This window comes from Miniopterus schreibersii, assembly GCF_964146895.1.
Source record: "Miniopterus schreibersii genome assembly, chromosome: 1".
Classification (NCBI taxonomy): Eukaryota; Metazoa; Chordata; class Mammalia; order Chiroptera; family Miniopteridae; genus Miniopterus; species Miniopterus schreibersii.
In genome coordinates this window covers 31,119,292-31,137,823 of record NC_138101.1, presented here as the reverse complement: position 1 = coordinate 31,137,823, position 18,532 = coordinate 31,119,292, and the positions used below count along the sequence as shown (strand labels likewise).

At 35.7% G+C, this 18,532-nt stretch overlaps 1 protein-coding gene across 1 annotated transcript in view; it reads right to left on the bottom strand.

Annotated features, from left to right (window-relative positions):
* Positions 1–18,532, bottom strand: part of POLR2B (RNA polymerase II subunit B) — a 40,911-nt gene that overhangs the window by 18,531 nt on the left and 3,848 nt on the right. The window contains exons 3-14 of the mRNA XM_081118423.1: positions 17,522–17,594; positions 14,111–14,261; positions 11,519–11,631; positions 11,177–11,396; positions 10,432–10,590; positions 7,440–7,604; positions 4,994–5,190; positions 4,727–4,846; positions 3,740–3,926; positions 859–1,002; positions 483–622; positions 272–383 (exon numbers count right to left, since the gene is read on the bottom strand). Coding sequence (XP_080974549.1) covers positions 272–383; positions 483–622; positions 859–1,002; positions 3,740–3,926; positions 4,727–4,846; positions 4,994–5,190; positions 7,440–7,604; positions 10,432–10,590; positions 11,177–11,396; positions 11,519–11,631; positions 14,111–14,261; positions 17,522–17,594 — 1,781 coding nt within the window. The remainder of the gene's footprint in view (positions 1–271; positions 384–482; positions 623–858; positions 1,003–3,739; positions 3,927–4,726; positions 4,847–4,993; positions 5,191–7,439; positions 7,605–10,431; positions 10,591–11,176; positions 11,397–11,518; positions 11,632–14,110; positions 14,262–17,521; positions 17,595–18,532) is intronic.

The window sequence follows — 18,532 nt, the reverse complement described above, 5'->3', positions numbered from 1 at the left end:
TAAAAAGTAATTTGAGTTCTAAAACATAACTTGATTACTTAAATTACATGTCAAATTTTTAGAAGCATATATCTAAAGCATTAGAGCAAGCAATACCTTACAGTAACTGAATGTAGCTCAAAACATCACCTACACTTTCAACAATGTACTTTATAATTCAAAGGCAACCAGTTAAAGAGAGGTGCCAATACAAAGATAATTTTCTCTAGTGTTATGCCTTGTTTAGAAATCCCCACAGATCATGCCCTCTTAGCTAATTAAAGATTCTTACTTCAGACACAATGATGTCCATCTGACGCCGCAATTTCCTTAGAGTGTTCATAAGTTGTTCAGGGTCTTTATGTATTCCAACCCAGCAGCCATTAACAAAAATCTTGGTTGCACTAAAATACAAAAGCAAAAGCATTTTGCACTTAGTAATTGTATACTAAGCTATAACCAAAGATTAACATAGCTTTTTAAAAAACTGTATCTATACACACTCAGCAATAGCTGCAGGAGAAATTTCTTCTAAATTTTCCATACTCCATTCTTCTAAAAATTCCAGAATTGGAGAAGGTTGAGATCCAACTGAAATATAAGCCATCAGTGCTAAATTCTTCACAAGTCCTACAGCATGGCCCTTGGAATAATAAACAAAGTATTAGTCACACTAATATAACATACCTATCAAAAGTCTTTTCCATAAATACTTTTCCTTCAATTTGATTTCAGGATTTACTCTTACTTTCTAAGAAAAAAATTATCTTAGTTCTAAACCACATTACATGATTAAATAAAAACTCACTTTGAAAGTAATTATATCCTACATAATTACTGGCAGACTTTTTGTTCTAAACATAAATTTTAATGCATTACCTCTGGGGTCTCAGCAGGACACACCATTCCCCACAGCGTATTATGCAACTGTCTTGGTTTTGCCAACTTGCCATCTCTACCAATTGGAGAATTTAAACGACGCAAGTGAGAAAGAGTAGATGCAAAAGTCAGGCGGTTTAATACCTACAACACAATGGCAAATCTGTAAAGTTTGGGCATTTCTGTAAAACTATCACATTTTTGGCAAATACTAGAATGAGGCAAAGTCATATTTTTACATATAACCCGCTGAGCATCAAACTGACCCCATCCCTCCTTTCTCCATCTTTCCCTGGATGATCTTGTTCACTCGCATAACTTCTATAACTTAACTACCCTTTAAACAGGAGTGGTAAATACGTAATGTACAGTTCTAACATACCACCACACCACACAGATGTTTTCTTTATGGTCCATGTCCAACCAGTAGGTCATGAATTCCACAAGGGTGAGGATTTTTGTTTTATTCTCTGTCATATCCCAGTACCTAGAACAGTACTTGGCACGCATCGGGCACTCAGTAAGTGTTAAATGCTACCCAATCACATTCCTTTGACCATAGCAGACATCACTAATCCATCCCAGTACTTTTTTCACACTGAGGCCTCTGAATCCAAAAAGGAGATTCAACACTTACAGGATATTAAGCAGGGTAACAGAGTTACTTTTAAGTAAGGTAACATTTAGAGGCATACAGAGTAAGCAATATAAGCTCAATATACCTAATAACAAATCACCATCTTCTCCAGCCCTACAACCACCCAAACTTCCTTCCTCTTCCTAAGTCTCCCCTTATGGTTAATGACATCACCTTTCCCTTAATCTTCTAATCCAGAAATCTCAAAATCATTTTGCCTCTGACTTCCTCTTATCATACATCAAATATCCTGTCAACTCTACTTTCAAATTTTCTCAAAAGTCCAACCCCTCCGTTCCCAATGTCACAGCAATACACCAGCCCCTTACCTCTTACCTACACTACTGCCAATACCTCATAAGTCCCTGCAATGTCCCCTCCAGTCTACCCTCCTCAGTTACCAGATTAAAAGAGGTATGTTCACATCTCTTGCCCATTTACAAAAATTTAAAACAGCTCCCCACCAACTACAGAGGAGCATGACATTAAAGTTCTCTTCAATGAAGTTCCAAATCACCTTCCCCTACCAGTTTCCCAAACTCCTGAACTCCATCAACACTGCCTCTCATCTCCACACCTTTGACCATGCTACTGCCACAGAATGGAATACACCACCCCATTCTGCTCTGCCTGTTGAAATGTTACCACCTCTATAAAAGCCATCTGACCCACCTCCAGGAACAACTGTTCTCTTTCTTTACTCTATGGAGTTTTCCATCACTCAACTAACCAATCACCAAGTCTTACAAAACATTCTTCCTAAATATTTCTCACATTTGACTCCACTCTCCATCTCTACAAGACTGCTCTAGTCCAGGCCCTAGTTACTGCTCACTCAGTTTGTTGCAACAATCTTCCTCCCACCAACTTTACCCTTCTCAAATCTTTTCTCCACACTGCCAATTACTGTGAATCTAACTAAAAAAACAAAAATGAACATGTCACTCCCCGCAATGAGCTATTCCCAGCTCCCCTCTCCAATCCCATCTTCCTAACTCCCCCACTTCGATTTGAAAATCCTGCACTGCTCTAGCTCCTCCTACATACACACTCTTTCATCTCTCCATCCCTTTGTTCAGGATACCAAAAAATTTTCTCCAATTTTCCTGTGAGCCACTGGTTCTCTACTTCTCCCAGGTTTGAACTATTTCCCAATTACCCTTCAAGATTCAGCTCAGGTGTTACCTGCTAAAGCAAGACTTTTCACCCTCTTAGGCTGTTAAATGTTTTTCTCCAGCACTCCCACAGAGCAGTTGTGCACATCTCATTATAATACTGTACCGTGTTGTAACTATCTGTTTACATCTATCTCTGAGTACAGATGGTAAATTACTGCAGATCAGGGATCATGTTTTATTCATCTTTGCAACTCCACAGTGTGTGGCACAGTGCCTGGCTCATCAAAAGTCCCAATAACCATTCACTGAACTGAACTGGCAATGTGGCATTTATCATAATGCAGCTCACAGCCTAGTGAGCTGTATAAGGACGAATCTGTTTCCTCTGATAGATGGCAAGCTCTCATTCCTGTTTGTGAATCCAGCATCATAAACATGAAGTATACTCAATAAATCCTTACTAAATTAAAAGGAAATAGAAATTTAACTTTGCTATCAAAACGCCTCCCATAATTTCTCAGAGCCTCTGGGTTTCTAAGAATCAAGCTTTTGAAGTTGGTATCTGAATGCCAAATTAATTAGGTGATACTGGTACAGGCTAGTTTAAAAAAAAGCAAAGAGGCCAAGATCCAAAAAAAATAAAATAAAATCCATAAAGTTAGACATAAACATTACAGATTTTTAATCTTCTATGAAAAATAGAAAAAAATGTAAAAATTAAAATGCCTAGTGAGACATTTCCCCATATTCCATCTGAGAGTAGCTGTTGTAGTCACTGTACATACAACCAGCGAACAAAGAAATCAGTGTTAGAAGTACTATATTTTCTCAACTTCTAATATGAAGCTTTTAAGACATAAAAATTTCACTAACATGGACTATCTCACCTCCCAAGCAGCTACTCTAATTTAACTATCTTGATGCATGCCAAAACCTTAAGTCTCTCTTAATAATAGTAGTAGCTAATATAAGAAAAATATCATTTTCATAATTCAAGAGTTTCCAGTGCTCTTCCAGCTGACCAAGGGGGGGGGGACACAAAATAATTTACATTCAATGAATGAAAGAATCTATTAGTCCCGTAACATTTTCCAATCAAGCCTGTAGTCATAGTTGACATCCTTACCTGAGATACTCCAGCTCTGGCTTGATGAGCTTTCTTTTGGTCACCCCAGTTTCCAGTAGCTAAAGAATATTTTAGGCCATCAGATATAATCCTTGTTTTAATTGCCAACTCCAAGTTAAAATCCTTTCCTCGATCAATAAACTTTTGTGCATAGATCCGCACTTCTTTAAGCAAATTCTTAAACATGCTGCCAAATAAAATGACACTGTTTTAAACAAGTAAAGGTCTACAGCACACATTCTCAAAGGGAAAATACTGCCCACAAAAAGTGGTTGGAATAGAGAAAGAGAGAGAATACTTAATCTTTTTAAGTATAAAGCACAGATGTGCATACAGTACATAAACATATATGGGGAGAGCAATTATGGGGGGGAAATGTCAAGAGGTTCTTTAGTGGAGTAACAACAAAAAACAACTGAAAAAACACTAATCTACAACACACTAAATAACAAAACATGTACAAAACACTGCTAATATTATCGTATTTTTATTAAATTGTGTTTTATTTTTTAAAATAACTTTTCTCATTATAAATGTATATTAATTATAGAAAGTATGGAAAATATAAAAACATATTTAAAATAAAATAAAAATCACATACAATCCCAATATTATGAGACAACCAAGGCTAATATTTTGCTACAGTTCCCTGCAGCTTTTGTGTTTTTATAAATGCAAAAGCAAGAGTAGTAAAAATTCCAATACCAACTCTTAGAAAATCAAGGCAGTAATTCTGGTTTTCCAAATGCTTTGCAAAGCTACCAGGGGAACAAACAAAATGTAAGCAAGGACTATAATGAACTGTCCTCACAATCTTGAAATTCTTAGACATGAAGCAGAACTAAATCTGGGCAAGTGGCAAAGAGAATGTAGTTAATTTCATATGCACCAACATGGATGCCAAGACAGTTTAGCACCTCCATGTACGATGACCAATCTAAAGTGAAATCTCTCTACTTTTAATGATGTTATTTTATAATTCCTTACCCTCTAAATAAGAATGCAAGTAGTGGTCCAGCAAGATCCAATCTTTTGTTTCCATAGTGATCTCTGTCATCTAATTCTCTTCTACCCAAAGCTGCTAGAAGTAACCTATGAACCATGTACCTTTAAAAAAAAAAAGGGGGGGGAGACACATTTTGACTTTTTAAAAATTTATGTATTAAAAATATGTTTGGAATTTTGAGCTTTAAGTAAAGCTTAATCTCAAATACATATTGTGCAAAGAACTTAAAACAATGAAATTTAGCATACCCCAAGAAATAAGCTTTTTTGGTCTCACAAAAATCACTGACACCAACATGAGGGAGCATTTCTTTTTGTAAGACTTCTTTTGCATATTTAATTCTTTTCTCTTTAGTGACACCAGGCTTTGCCCCTCTTGAGCCAATGAAATTTAGTGCAACATTCTGTTCTTGGATGACAAAAGCTTCATCGAGAGAAGGTTTAACCTATCAGACAAATACAAGTTATTTTAAAATTCATATTTTCACCTTAAAAATGAGTCAACTGTTAATTTATAACATATTAACTATCCTGATAAACCTAATCTATTATGCAAGTATTTTTAGAAAATCAAGGACTCAAAAAAATCTTAGAATTTGAAGATACTTTAGAGATCTAGAGAGGTTTCTAAACAAAATCCAATGATCAGCACTGTCCATAAAAATACAAATAATTCCACTATAAAAAGTTTTTGTTTTTTTTACATTTTAATAAATATGGCAAAACAAAGTTCCTTCCAAACATCTAAAATCAATTTACAGTCAAATCAAAATTTACTAACAAATGAGTAAATGCGCCAGATTGTTTTAAACCTTGGTTTAAGAAGTTTTCATCCTATAAACAAAACCACTCAGTATTTTTTAAAGGAGACTATTTTAAAGGCACACTGTGATGGAGACCTGCATTACATACCTGCCACTATCTATTGGTATCTGAGCAGCCATGTAATCAGTTTCCTTGTCTACAAAGGAGCTAGATAAAATAATCTCTAAATTCCACTCCAGTTCTAACATTCTAAAGTTCCAATTTTACCCAATGAGCATGAGAAATGAGGGACAACATTTAGTAACTTTGGCCCCTGTAAATACACTTTAAATCCTATCACACATACTGACACGCCTTTGACCCCTCTGTCTATCCCTGATTCACAAGTTTAAATATCCAAATTCCAATCAGAGCCAAAGATCAGAAAAAGGTCAGGTAAACCAGCAAAGTGAGGCCAAGTATGGTAAACGAAAGCGATCTTTTTCAAGGAAAATGTTGTTATTAAACTGTTTTGTTAAGATTAATACAGATTTGGAGAAAGGAATGAAAATAATAATGTATTTTCAGAAGAAGAAATTAAAGCACTTTTGCACAGTGAATGCTTGACTCACAGACTTGTAAAATTTGACTTAAGCCCCATAAGAGCTATAGGAACAGTATGTTTAAAAAAGACCATATACGTAACGCAAGTCAGGTATTTGACTTTACTAAGAAAACTCCAGTTTGAATACTGTCTGAATCCAGTTCCAATCATTTGGATGCCTTCTGAATAAAAGATAACATGTACTGTCTTTTCTTCTTAATACTTATTAAAAACAAAAAAAAGCATTCGACTACTGGTGAAAGCTTAAAGTAAAATCTAACCAGAACCTATTTTTCTTGCGTAACTGTGTCAATAAATACTCTAATAACTAAAATGTATTCCTCCTCCACTTTCTAATTTTGTGACCAACACTTAGCCTGTATTCTACCTTATTTCTATGTAGTCTTAAAATTTCTGGACAATTCAGGACAATTTTAAGACTATCAACTACTATTTATTGAGACAAGGATCATTAATAGAAAAGATTGATAAGGATATGAATATTTATCTAGATTCAAAGAACCTTCCCACAAAAATTGTAACTTTACAGTAGAGGAACCTAACAGACACCACACTGTACAGTTAACATTACAAATAATGGGACAAAATGACATCATGTGACTTCTGATGCAATGTCCTGGGAAGCGCACAATGTTACTTCTGTATTTTTCCTGCCAAAAAAATGCATAAATTGAATCGAATCATGAGTAAATATCAAAAAACAAAACCAAATTGAGAGAAATTCTACAAAATAAATGGCCTATCCTCTCCAAAAATTTCAATGTTATGAAACACTGAGGGGAAAAAAAACAGGAAAAGAAACATAAAAACAACATGCAGTACATGATCCTGGACTGGATTTTGAACCAGAAAAAAAAATGCCATTAAGAACATTATCAAGACAACTGGCAAAAACCTGAACAAGTTAATCTGTGGATTACTAGAATTGTACCCAAGTTAAATGTTCTGATTTTGATAACTGTACTGTGATTATGTAAGTGAATACTCTGGTTCTTAGGAAATATACACTGAAGTATTTAGGAGTAAAGGGGCATGATCCCTGAAACACCCTCATATGTTCCAGAAAAAAATGTGTATATAAAGAGAACGCTAAAGCAAACGTGCCAAAAGTAACAACTGGTGAATCTGGGTGAAGAGTATACAGAAGTTCTTTGCAACTTTCTATGAGTTTGAAATTACTTCAAAATAAAAAGTAAAAATGTGCATATGATTTTTGACCAGTAAATTGCTCTTCAGAGGGGCTTTCTACTTGTTTTAAAATTACCAACAGTCTGTAACTTTAAACCTCTTATAAAACACTATGAATATGTTTTGCTTACTCATTACCATTTCCATCATCTCTGGATCTTCAAAATCATAAATAATATGCTCTAAAATATCTCTGTCAGACACAAAACCTAATGCTCTGAACACAATGATGATGGGAACTTCTTGCTTGATATAAGGTAGGGTTGCCACAATGCGCTGACCAATAGCACTCTTTTTTGCACCCTAGGAAAATAAAATATCATTAGAATATGAGTACACAGAAATCACAGCCATACGAAAACATCATGAGAACCATTTTATATACATGTTCATCGTTATACGTATTTCAAAAGAAGCATGCCTCTCATACTCTACAGAATGGCTGCTTTTCAAAACCAGTGGAACAGATTTACTAATTTTATGGATAGGCTGGTCAGTTAGACCTGAGGAAACTTCTATTCTCTACTATCTGCCTGCCAAAATCCTCTCAGCATTACCCAATATTGTATTTGAAAATGACTGTCGGCTGCAAAAGAATATGAACACTGACCCCTCAACTTCTCCATCAACCAAAAAAACCCCAAAAAACAAAAAAAGAACTCTGAAAGAAAGAAATAGATAAGGGGTCAAAACAAGAGAATACGGACAGACGAATGCTGAAAAACAGCTAAGCACAGAGCAAAAAATAAGTATTAGCTCATAACTGCTCTGTGTGGCACCTCCTTGTTTGAACAAACAGCCTCTTGCACAAGCTTCGTTTTTTCCATTTCTCTTTGTACACATATACAGTAACAAAGCAAGTTACTAGCCTACACTGGCATACAAACATATGGCTTCTCAATTTTAAATCATATTTCTTTCCTTCTACATCAAATTCCACCTTCTTGCCCTAGCCAGTGTGGCTCAGTGGTCAGAGTGTCAGCCCGCGGACGGAAGGGTCCCAGGTTCGATTCCAGCCAAGGGCACATATATCGGTTGCAGGTTCGCTCCCCAGCCCTGGTCAGGCAAGCAAGGGAGGAAGCCAATCGATGTTTCTCTATCACATCAATGTTTCTTTCTCTCTCTCCCCCTTCCACTCTCTCTGAAAAAGCAATGGAAAAAATATATATCCTTGGGTGAGGATTGAAAAAAAAATAGCTCAAAATGTCATGTAAATGCTTTAAAAAAAAATTCCACCTTCTCTTATCTTCAAAACCCTATGCTATCATGGCCCTCTAATAAGAGTCTCTACTGCCTTCCTCCTCCTTCAGGCCTCCTTCCTTAGAAACCGTATCCCATCTCCTCAGTAGTCAGTAACAGCATTTCATAAGTGACACCCAAACCTTCATCTTGATCTTTTTCCTGTGCCCTCAGCCCTCATATAGCCAACTATCATTGTTTGTTTCTATCAGTTATTCCATTTAGTCCTTTGTTTAATGATAGATCTGTTTTAGAATAAAAAAATATTAAAAAATGCCTACATCCCACACCCACCCACCAAAATAGTTTGTCTAAAAATGAACTCAATAGGTTCTCTCTAAAAGTCAATTATTGAAAAAGTTATTTTATCCAGAACCTCAGGATAGAAACCACAGAATTTTAAGTGATCCATCCTCATATCAAACCTGTCACTAAATCCAGATGATTTTCCTTTCTCTGCCTCTAACTCAATTTGCCCATAACTGACATGATAATCTCTCTAATATGTTGTGTTCATCTTTGCCCTCCATAACCCAGGCCAATGTTTCTCAAAAATAAATGCACATCACGACCACCTGGCGATCTTTTCCAAACACCTCTACTTGGGCCCCATTCCACCCCCATTTACAAGTAAAAATCTTTTTAATTAATACCTAGTTTATTTAACTTCAGGCAGTCAAAACTCTCTAATCTTTTTTATCTTTATAAGACTTATAAAAAGTGAAATTAGACTCTGCAGAACTATTTGTAAGAGCAGAAGACTGGGAACCTAAATATCCACCATAAGAGAAATAGTTAAATCATGCTCCATCTGTATATGGAATATCACAGCTCAAAAAGAATAATTAAGTGCTGATCAAAACATGTTTTTAAAGGATACCAACAAACTGTATGTGGTATGCTCCCACTTGTATTTTTTGCATTAAGACTTTCTGGACTGATTTACAAGAAATTATCAAAAGCAGTTGCCTCTGGTAGAGGCAGAAGAGATCTGGGAGTCAAAGACTACTTTTTATAGTATACCCTCTCTTGTACTTTTGAACTATTTTAATATGCATGTATGACTTATTCAAAAAAAATTTTAATAAAAAAATACATGAAATTAAAAGAGGTAATTACAACTACTTTCCAAGATAGTTGTAAAGATTAAATCAAGCAATCTGAATAACATAACTGATACACAGCAAATATTCAAGAAATGCTAGCTCTTATTAGACCACATTATTTTAAGTAACATGCCTATAGTAGGCAGCTTCTAAGACAGTGCCTGACGATCCCTGCCTACTACTATTATTGCCTGTATAATTCCCTCATATTGAGTAGGGGGCTGAGGGCACTGACTTGCATCTAACAGAAAGAGTATGGCAAAAATGATAGGTTGTTGCTTCCAAGATTAAGTTATAAAAGACTGTGATTTCCACCTTGCTTGTACACTCTATGGCTCTTCACCATTACTCCCTCTGATGAAGCAAATTGCCATGTTGTCAGCTGCTGTATAGAGGGAACCCATGTGGCAAAGGAACTGAGGCTTCCAACCAAAAGCCAGCAAGGAACTGAGACTCAGTTCAAGAGCCCGCAGTGAACTGAATCCTACCAACAACCACACGAATGAGCCTCAAGATGACTGCAGTCCAGGCAAATATGTTGATTGCAGCCTTGTGAGAGATGTTCAGCTAGAGGACCCAGCTAAGCCACACCCAGAGTCTGGACTTAAAGACACTGTGAAATGATATATGTTGCTATTGGAGTAATCTGTTACACAGCAATAAATAATACAATGCCTAGCATATAACACTGATAATATATTCAAGAAAAGCTTTCTGACCAAGAATGCAGTCTGGTAAATAACAAAAAGGAATAAGCCCAAACAGCATCATATCCCATGCCATACCTGTCCTCCTCTTGCCAGCATGCTAACCCAAATAGTACTGGTGGGTCGGGAAGAATTCTCTAGACATGATCTGCACTCTCCTGTGTAGGCATATTTAGAATCCTTTTTGGCAAACACATACACTGTGTTTGTTGCCATTTTCTCTTGAGCAATCAGAACCTATACGGACAATAAAAAAAGTTACAACCCTAAAACCCACAAGGTCCTTAAAAGAGAAGAGTGAAATTTGTATCTTAATTGAATGTGATCATATAGGCTCACTGAAACATCAATTCTTGAACTTATAAATTCCATTCTGCATAAATGCTTCATAGAAACATTTAAGCTCAAACAACAGACTGTATTTCAAGTGCATATTATATAATACAGCTAAATAAAATTCTGATTTATATCAATTCAACTGTACCCCCTAAATATTTCAACTTCCACTTCTAGGCATTCTATATAAAAACTTACTTTTTAATTTCAATTTGCATAATTTAAATCTTAATCATTTTATAAATTACTTTAAAATAATGCTACTAGCCCTGGCCAGGTAGCTCAGTTGGTTGAAGCATCATCCCAATATGCCAAGGTTGCGGGTTCAATCCTTGGTCAGGGCACATACAAGAATCAACCAGTGAATGCATAAATAAGTGCAACAACAAATCAATGTTTCTCTCTCCCACCCTTCTTCCTTCCCTCCCTCACTGCATCTCTCTCCCTCTCTCTAAAATCAATTTTTAAAAAATTAATGCCACTATACCTTTTCTGATCCATTAATAATGAAATAGCCACCAGGATCCAAGGGGCATTCATTTAACTCACAAAGATCACGATCTGTTAAGCCATTCAATAGGCAGTAAGTTGAACGCAACATAATTGGAATTTTTCCTATAAAAGTTTTCTGATGCTGAGTCTGAAGTTGTTCTTCACCTTCTTTAATGACTGTTTTTGTTATATCAACATAAAGTGGAGCAGAATACCTTTGAAAACAAAAGTAGAGCACAATTAAGTAACAGTAGGTATTTGCTAAAACTCTCAACTAGTTAAAATTACGTTTTCTGAATTGTATTTCACCACCAGCTGCTGGAAAAAAATCACTTACGTGAGATTTCGTAATCTGGCCTCATTTGGCATCATTGGTGAAGGAGCACCATCTCTTTCCCAGTGGGTAGGCTTGGAGAGATAAATCTGTTCAAACTTCAGCAAATATCTTGGCTGAAATAAAACCAAAAAAACACAGGGTAAATAATTTTTTCCATAAAAGTTCTAATGATTCCATTCCAATTGACATTAACATTTTGAATAGAAAAAGCTCTAGAAACTGGAGAAATTAATCCACTTTACTAACACAGGGACTCTCCAAAGTCAACATCCAAATTCCACAGATGTCACATTTTATACTTAATTGCTTTCTTAAGGCAGAAAACAGAGACTTAATATATCACACGTAAATAAAGACTATGCACATATCATGTGCTCTAAGTTTATATCAAACAGCTAAAATGTATTTGTATTAAAGATCTATGTAGTTTCATGTGCCCTCTCCTTAGTTAGGGTCAGAAGTAGAGAGTTACCAGAATACAAAGAAAAGGTAAATTCATACAATTAGAACTGTACTCTAATCAACAGAACATCAGGGGGGGAAATGCACCTAATTCTTAAACATACAAAAATTCTAATTATTCTATATGAAGGAACAGAACTACCACTCCTAACTGAATATAGCTCAGCCCATAGCAGAAAAAAAAGGTTTTCAATTTAGTATCTATTTGCTGCCCAATAAAACAAGATCCATGATAACTTTCCAGAAATAAATGGATAGTGAATTTCTCTAAATCAAATCTCAGAGAAGAAGATGGAACTACACAGACTACTGAAGGTAAATTATTGACACTCAGGTTTCCCAAAATGCAGTAGGTAAAGGGCAAAGAGAACCTGTGATGATAATGAACCAAAGGGAAGCCATCCATCTACTCCTTATTTCCACCATCACCCTAGTATAGAACATTATTATTTTAAACCTAGGCTATTCCAAGATTTTTATCTGCTTCCAACCATTTCCAAAGTAATCTTTCTAAAATGATGCTAAATATAAATTCTTTTGACAATTTTTCAACAATTCCCCACGATATCCAAACATCCAAAGCCTGGAACCATCTGGTTCCACAAACGCCTATCAAAAACAGATCAAACCAAAAAGTCATACACTGACTGTTGTGGTCCCCATTTCATACCCAAACCAAAGACATCAAACATTTTCTTGCTGAAATGCCTAAGTACCTTTTCTCCACTAAGATAAGTTCAGCCTTGCCCTTCATGGTCAGCTTACGTTCCTCCCATCTTTTGCACTAAGCTCTGATACCCCAGCTTCAGAGATCTCTTCCTCAAATAGTACTTATGGTTGTAGCACTCTGAATATGTTGTTGTATTGTTATCTCCCGTTTTGCAAAGACAATGAAGGAAAAATGCCATTAAGTATAAAAAGGCATTTTATGCCTAAATTCCCAGCACATTGCTAGAAGGGCTAATTATTTTTGTTCTTAACAGCAAGTCTGTACAGCATCTCCAACTAGAATGAGAATAATATATCAGTCCCTAGAAGCTAACTACAGAAAAGAGGGACTGGCTAGAAATAATAACCTCTCCCCTTGTCTAACTCTGTATCTGAGGCTCTCCCGGTCTCACTTTGTTTCTCAGTTTTCCCGGTCTCTCGAGGCCTATCATGCTGCCTCTCTACCACTGAAAAACTACAGTCATTATTTTAGACTACATACCTCTTTACAATCATTCATGTAAAACCAGATTATAAAATTATACCTTTTCTATGATTTTAAAAATATGCACATGTGTAAACAAAAACTATAAAGAACTTAGAAAAATTAAAATAGTTGATTATGTTTGGGTGATTTTCCCTTATTCTCATACTGCTATAATAATATATATATCATACAACAAATAATCAAGAGAAAAAAGTCCTTCAAATACTTTTTTCTTTTATGATTCCTTATACTGTAAAAAGAAAAAAGAGAGTTTTTCTGAAGGAATATAACTATTTCTGGCTTGCTTCATCTTATTTCTGAGTTCCCTCTTCCCAACTATCAAATACCTACTATCTGAATAAAGATTAGGGTTTTGGATTACAGCTGACCCTTGAATAGCTTGGAGTCTGGAATACCAACCCCTACCCACCTAACTTAGAACAACCCCCACCACATGCAGTAAAATATCTGCATGTAACTTTTGACTCCCCCAAAACTTACTAATAGCCTACTGTTGACCAGAAGTCTTACCAATAACATAAAGTCAATTAACACATTTTGCATGTTAAATGTATTATATACAATATTCTTACAATAAAGTAAGCTAGAGAAAAGAAAATGTTAAGGAAAACACATTTATAGTACTGTACTATATTTAGCAATACCATAAGTTTACACTGTCTGTGTACAAGATGAAAAATATCCATGTATATGTGGACCCATGCAGTTCAAATCCGTGTTGTTCAAGGGTCAACTGTACTTGCAAAAATGCATCTCTCCATTTATAAGAATAAATCAGGTGTTGACTGAAGACGCTTAAGTACTCTGCTAAAAACACCAAATGACTTTTAACCTTCAAGCCAGGTGAGAGAACTGAAATTTCAAATCAATATTCTTCTTTTACTTATGTTACTTTATTAGAATAACCATCTTACCGGTTCTTCAACTTCTCCACTAGCATGCTGAGCTTCAGCTTGTAGGTCTATAGGTGGAGCATCTTCCACAATTCTTTGAACAGACATCTGAATAAACTCATCAAAAGAATCCAGCTGTTGTCTGACCAAGCCTTTCTCGTCAAAATAGGAACTGGGAAAACATTTGAGTTCATAATTAGTTACAACTCAGTGATGTTTTCTAGTATATTTCCCTGTTTTCATTATAATTAAATTCAATAAACAGTCATTTAATACCAACTACTATATACCCATCACTACAGAAGATACTATGAAATATCAAAAAAAGGGGTGACACTATGAAAACTTTCTTTGTAAAACCTGTTAAGTTTTTGGAATTGAGACATACTTATGGGTAAAATAATTAAAGTACAACATAAGAACTATAAGGGAGCACTAATTTACAAATGTCCTTTATAGATAAATTTCATCCAAACTCTTGGAAACATTTCCTGAAAAAAATGTCAGGAGAGAAAACTAAAATAATGCAGACAAAGATACAAATAAGAACTTTAATTTGAATAACAGAAAAGATATCAATGACTAAAGTATGGGCTATATTAAGAATTTCAATTTTAGACTAAAATTATTAGTTCTATTTTGAATATGTTAAAGGTGAGATGACAGTAAGTCATTCAAGTGAAAATACTCAGCAAATGAATGAAGATTTTAAAAAATGGAGCATGGGTAAGAGATCAGAGCTAGTATAGATACAGAAATCACACAGTGAAGCCCTAAAGAAGGGTGGAGAATCTAAAAGAACAGACATTACTGGTTGTAAGGAATAGACACCTTTTCATGTGAAGGATGGGGAAAGAGATATACAAAAATAAACAAGTAGATATAAGTGTAAGAGGAATCTCCTCACCACCGCCTAAAACAGCTGCCTAGCTGGGCTTTAGTGAGACAGAAGAGCTCTGAGATCCAATGCAATCCTAAGGACTGGACTCTCTCATCAGCCCTCAGTCACAAGAACTACTCCACTAGCACAGCTCCAGTATCTCAACTCTTCCACCTTGTGACCCCTACATCTTGTATCTGTGATACCTCCTTAACTTCTGCTCCTCTCTCCCTAGTACCTACTGACTTCCCCATCCTCACATCAATTTTCTGAGACAATGTGCATAGCCCAACTAATCACCAGTCTCCCATTTAACATCATCAGGTTGCCTCACAGATCACCGGCATGCCCACAACATTTATTTGCTTTGTGCCAAGGTCCCACCCTGATTCAGTCAACTATGACCAGCAATCTCAGAAGTTTGATCCTATGTAGGCAACACAGCACACAATGCTTGTATAAGGTACTGCATTAAGAATAGCTGCAGTAGCCCTGGCTGGTGTGGCTCACTGGTTAGAGCATCTCGCATTGCTGCCTCCCTCCCTCCCACTCTCTCTAAAAAGCAATGGGAAAAATATCCTTGGGTGAGGATTAACAAAAGTCAAATCAAAAAATGGCTGGGACAATTTCCTTCAGTAGAGACTAAGCTAACAGCAAAGAAATGTCTAACAACCATTTGAGTCAGCATTAATATGTAAGAAATACATGGAAAGCACTGTCTGTAATAGAAATAGCAATGGTTTTTATGGACAATTAATGATAAAAAAATCTTTACAAAACTATGGACAATTTTTATTCCCCCAGGAAGTTGAGCCATAGCTACTTTCCCCCAAATCATTAGAAGAGTGCTTCATTAGAATGTGTTTAAATGCCTAAATTATATACTTCATATTTATATCTAACATTATGATTATTTTACCAGAAGCCATCTTATTGAAGTCACTAGTGATAGTAAGTATTATCACATTCACATTGCTTGGGAGAAATCACTTGATGTTAAAAAGTAAAAGAACAAAACATCTCACAATAACCGCAGCACCTATAGTCAGTTAAAATGGCCCTAGCATATCCCACAGAACATCTACCTGGTTTTTGCTTCCTAGTAAAAAGCCTCTAGGTGTTTAATATTCAAACATCATAGAAAATCCAAATGTCTCAATACAAATTATTTATAGCCCATGTTTAATAGGAAAAATATATATTGACATCCCAAAAACATAATACATTTTTAACAAAAAATGTTGAAGAAAGGTTCAGTTATATTACAAATACAACTAGCAGAATGTCAGAAGCATGTGTTCACTGAAAAGGGAGAAAGTGTCACCCAAGAGGATGTGCATCTGGAACAGGTGGGGATCAAAGAGACATCATCATGTTACTTAAACAAAGCAACTAACAGTTTGATGAGAGCAGAATTGCAGCATTTTACATCCTAACATAGCAGGATGTTACTTTATTACTTAATAGTTTTCTTACCTATATGTAAGGCTTCGTCCTAAGTTTCATTACATTTTAATTACACTTAGAGGAATTTGGGTTGAACTACAACCTATTGTAACTTTATCCATTTAAAATAAAGAGAGCCCGGCCAGGCGTGGCTCAGCGGTTGAGCATCGACCCAGGATCCAGGTGATCGGGGTTCAGTTCCTGGTCAGGGCGCATGCCCGGGTTGTGGCTCAACCCCCAGTCGGGGGAGTGGAGGAGGCAGCCGATCAATGACTCTCTCATCACTGATGTTTCTCTCTCTCTATCCCTCTCCTTTCCTCTCTATGAAATCAATAAAGATTTATTTTTTAAAAATAAATAAATAAAAAATAAAGAAAAGAGAAATCAAAGTAATATCACCAGTAATTAAACAAACAGGAATCATGCGCCTCCTAATATAATGCAGCCAGAGCAGAGCACCACTGCTGCCAAAAGTAATCATCTAAATCTAATTATAAGGAAACATCAGACAAATCCCAAACTAAGGGCATTCTAAAAAGCAACTGGCCTATATTCTTCAAAAATGTCAAGGTCAAAAAAAAAAAAAAAGAGGAAGACTGAGGAACTGTTCTCGATTATAGGAGATAAAAGAATAAATCATTAAAACCAAATGTATTATGTGATCCTAGGTTAGATCCAGAATCAGAAAAAAAATTTTGTTTTGCTGTAAACATTAGTGCGAAACTGGCAAAATTTGGGTAAGGTCTGTAGATTAAATAAGATTATTAATATTAATTTCCTGATTTTGATGATTTATGTAAAAGGAAGTTCCTATGTCTGCAACTTATTCTCAAATGTTTCAGAAAAAAATATGGAGACCAAAAAAAGACAGAAAACATAAGGTTAACTAACATTTAGGTGAAGTATATACATGAATTCATTGTGTAACCTTTCTTTAAGTCCTAAATACTTCAAGTCAAATACATATAAATCAGTAAAATAAGAAACTGGCTCTCATGTAGCACAATGACACAGAACATCTAATTTTCAAGAACAGAATAAGCAGGAAATCTCTTTATAAGTTACAGTGCCTTTTAAAGTTTATTCAGTTTAGTCTAAAAAGTTACCTGATTACAATCCAGCATGCTTCTTGCCACAAATCTGGTGTGATTTCATCATCATCCTCATCATATTGCATATCTGCAAAAAACAAAAATATTGTACTCATTTGGAATAAAATGCTACTAATTAACATCTGCTCCAAAGATGGTATCTGCTAAATAAAAAGCAATCCTTTTACCTCTTTTCTAAAATGTCAATTATATTAATTAAATTGTAATGAAATAATGAACATAGGTATACATCTATATATATACAGTTGTACATCACATAGGTATTCTCCCAATATACAAAAAGGCCTCATTACAAAAGTTCAGCATAAGTGTGTGAATCTGTAAGTTTTCCATCTTCTCCAGAATGTCCATGTAATTATCATTCATAGCTAACTATGAAAGTAACTAGGAGCAAGCTCATAGTCCTCTGGTCATTAAGCTCCCCAGAGACTGGAGTCAGAAATTAAGGTAAGAGTGTAGAGACAGAAAAGTGTTCCAATACTTGGGCAATACCTTAAGGTGAGGTGGTCCATTACAGCAACATTTCATACATGTACAGGTTTAACAGACTGTATTTTCCAAAGATGGCCACCAAGATACAGCGGCCTGCCTGTCTGGTGTGGCTCAGCGGACCCCAGGAACCAAGAGATCAGTGGTTCAACTCCCGGTCAGGGCACATGTCCAGTTATGGGCTTGATCCCCAATAGGGGGCGTGCAGGGGGCAGCTGATCAATGTTTCTCTCCTCCCTCTCTAAAAATCACTAAAAACATATATTTTTTAAAAAGATACAGGGGTCTATGTTTCCTTCCTTTGAATGTGGGCAGGTTTTTTACTCTCCCAAAACTAAGACAATGTAGCTAAAATGATATTATGCAACTTTAGAAGCTAGGTCAAGAAAGGTAATGTTGTTCCACCTTGTTTCTTGAAACACTTAATTCTGGAGCCCTGAATTGCCATTAAGAAGTCCTAGTACTCTAAACTTGTATACTGTGAAGAAGCCCAAGTCATATGGAGAGGCTACTTAT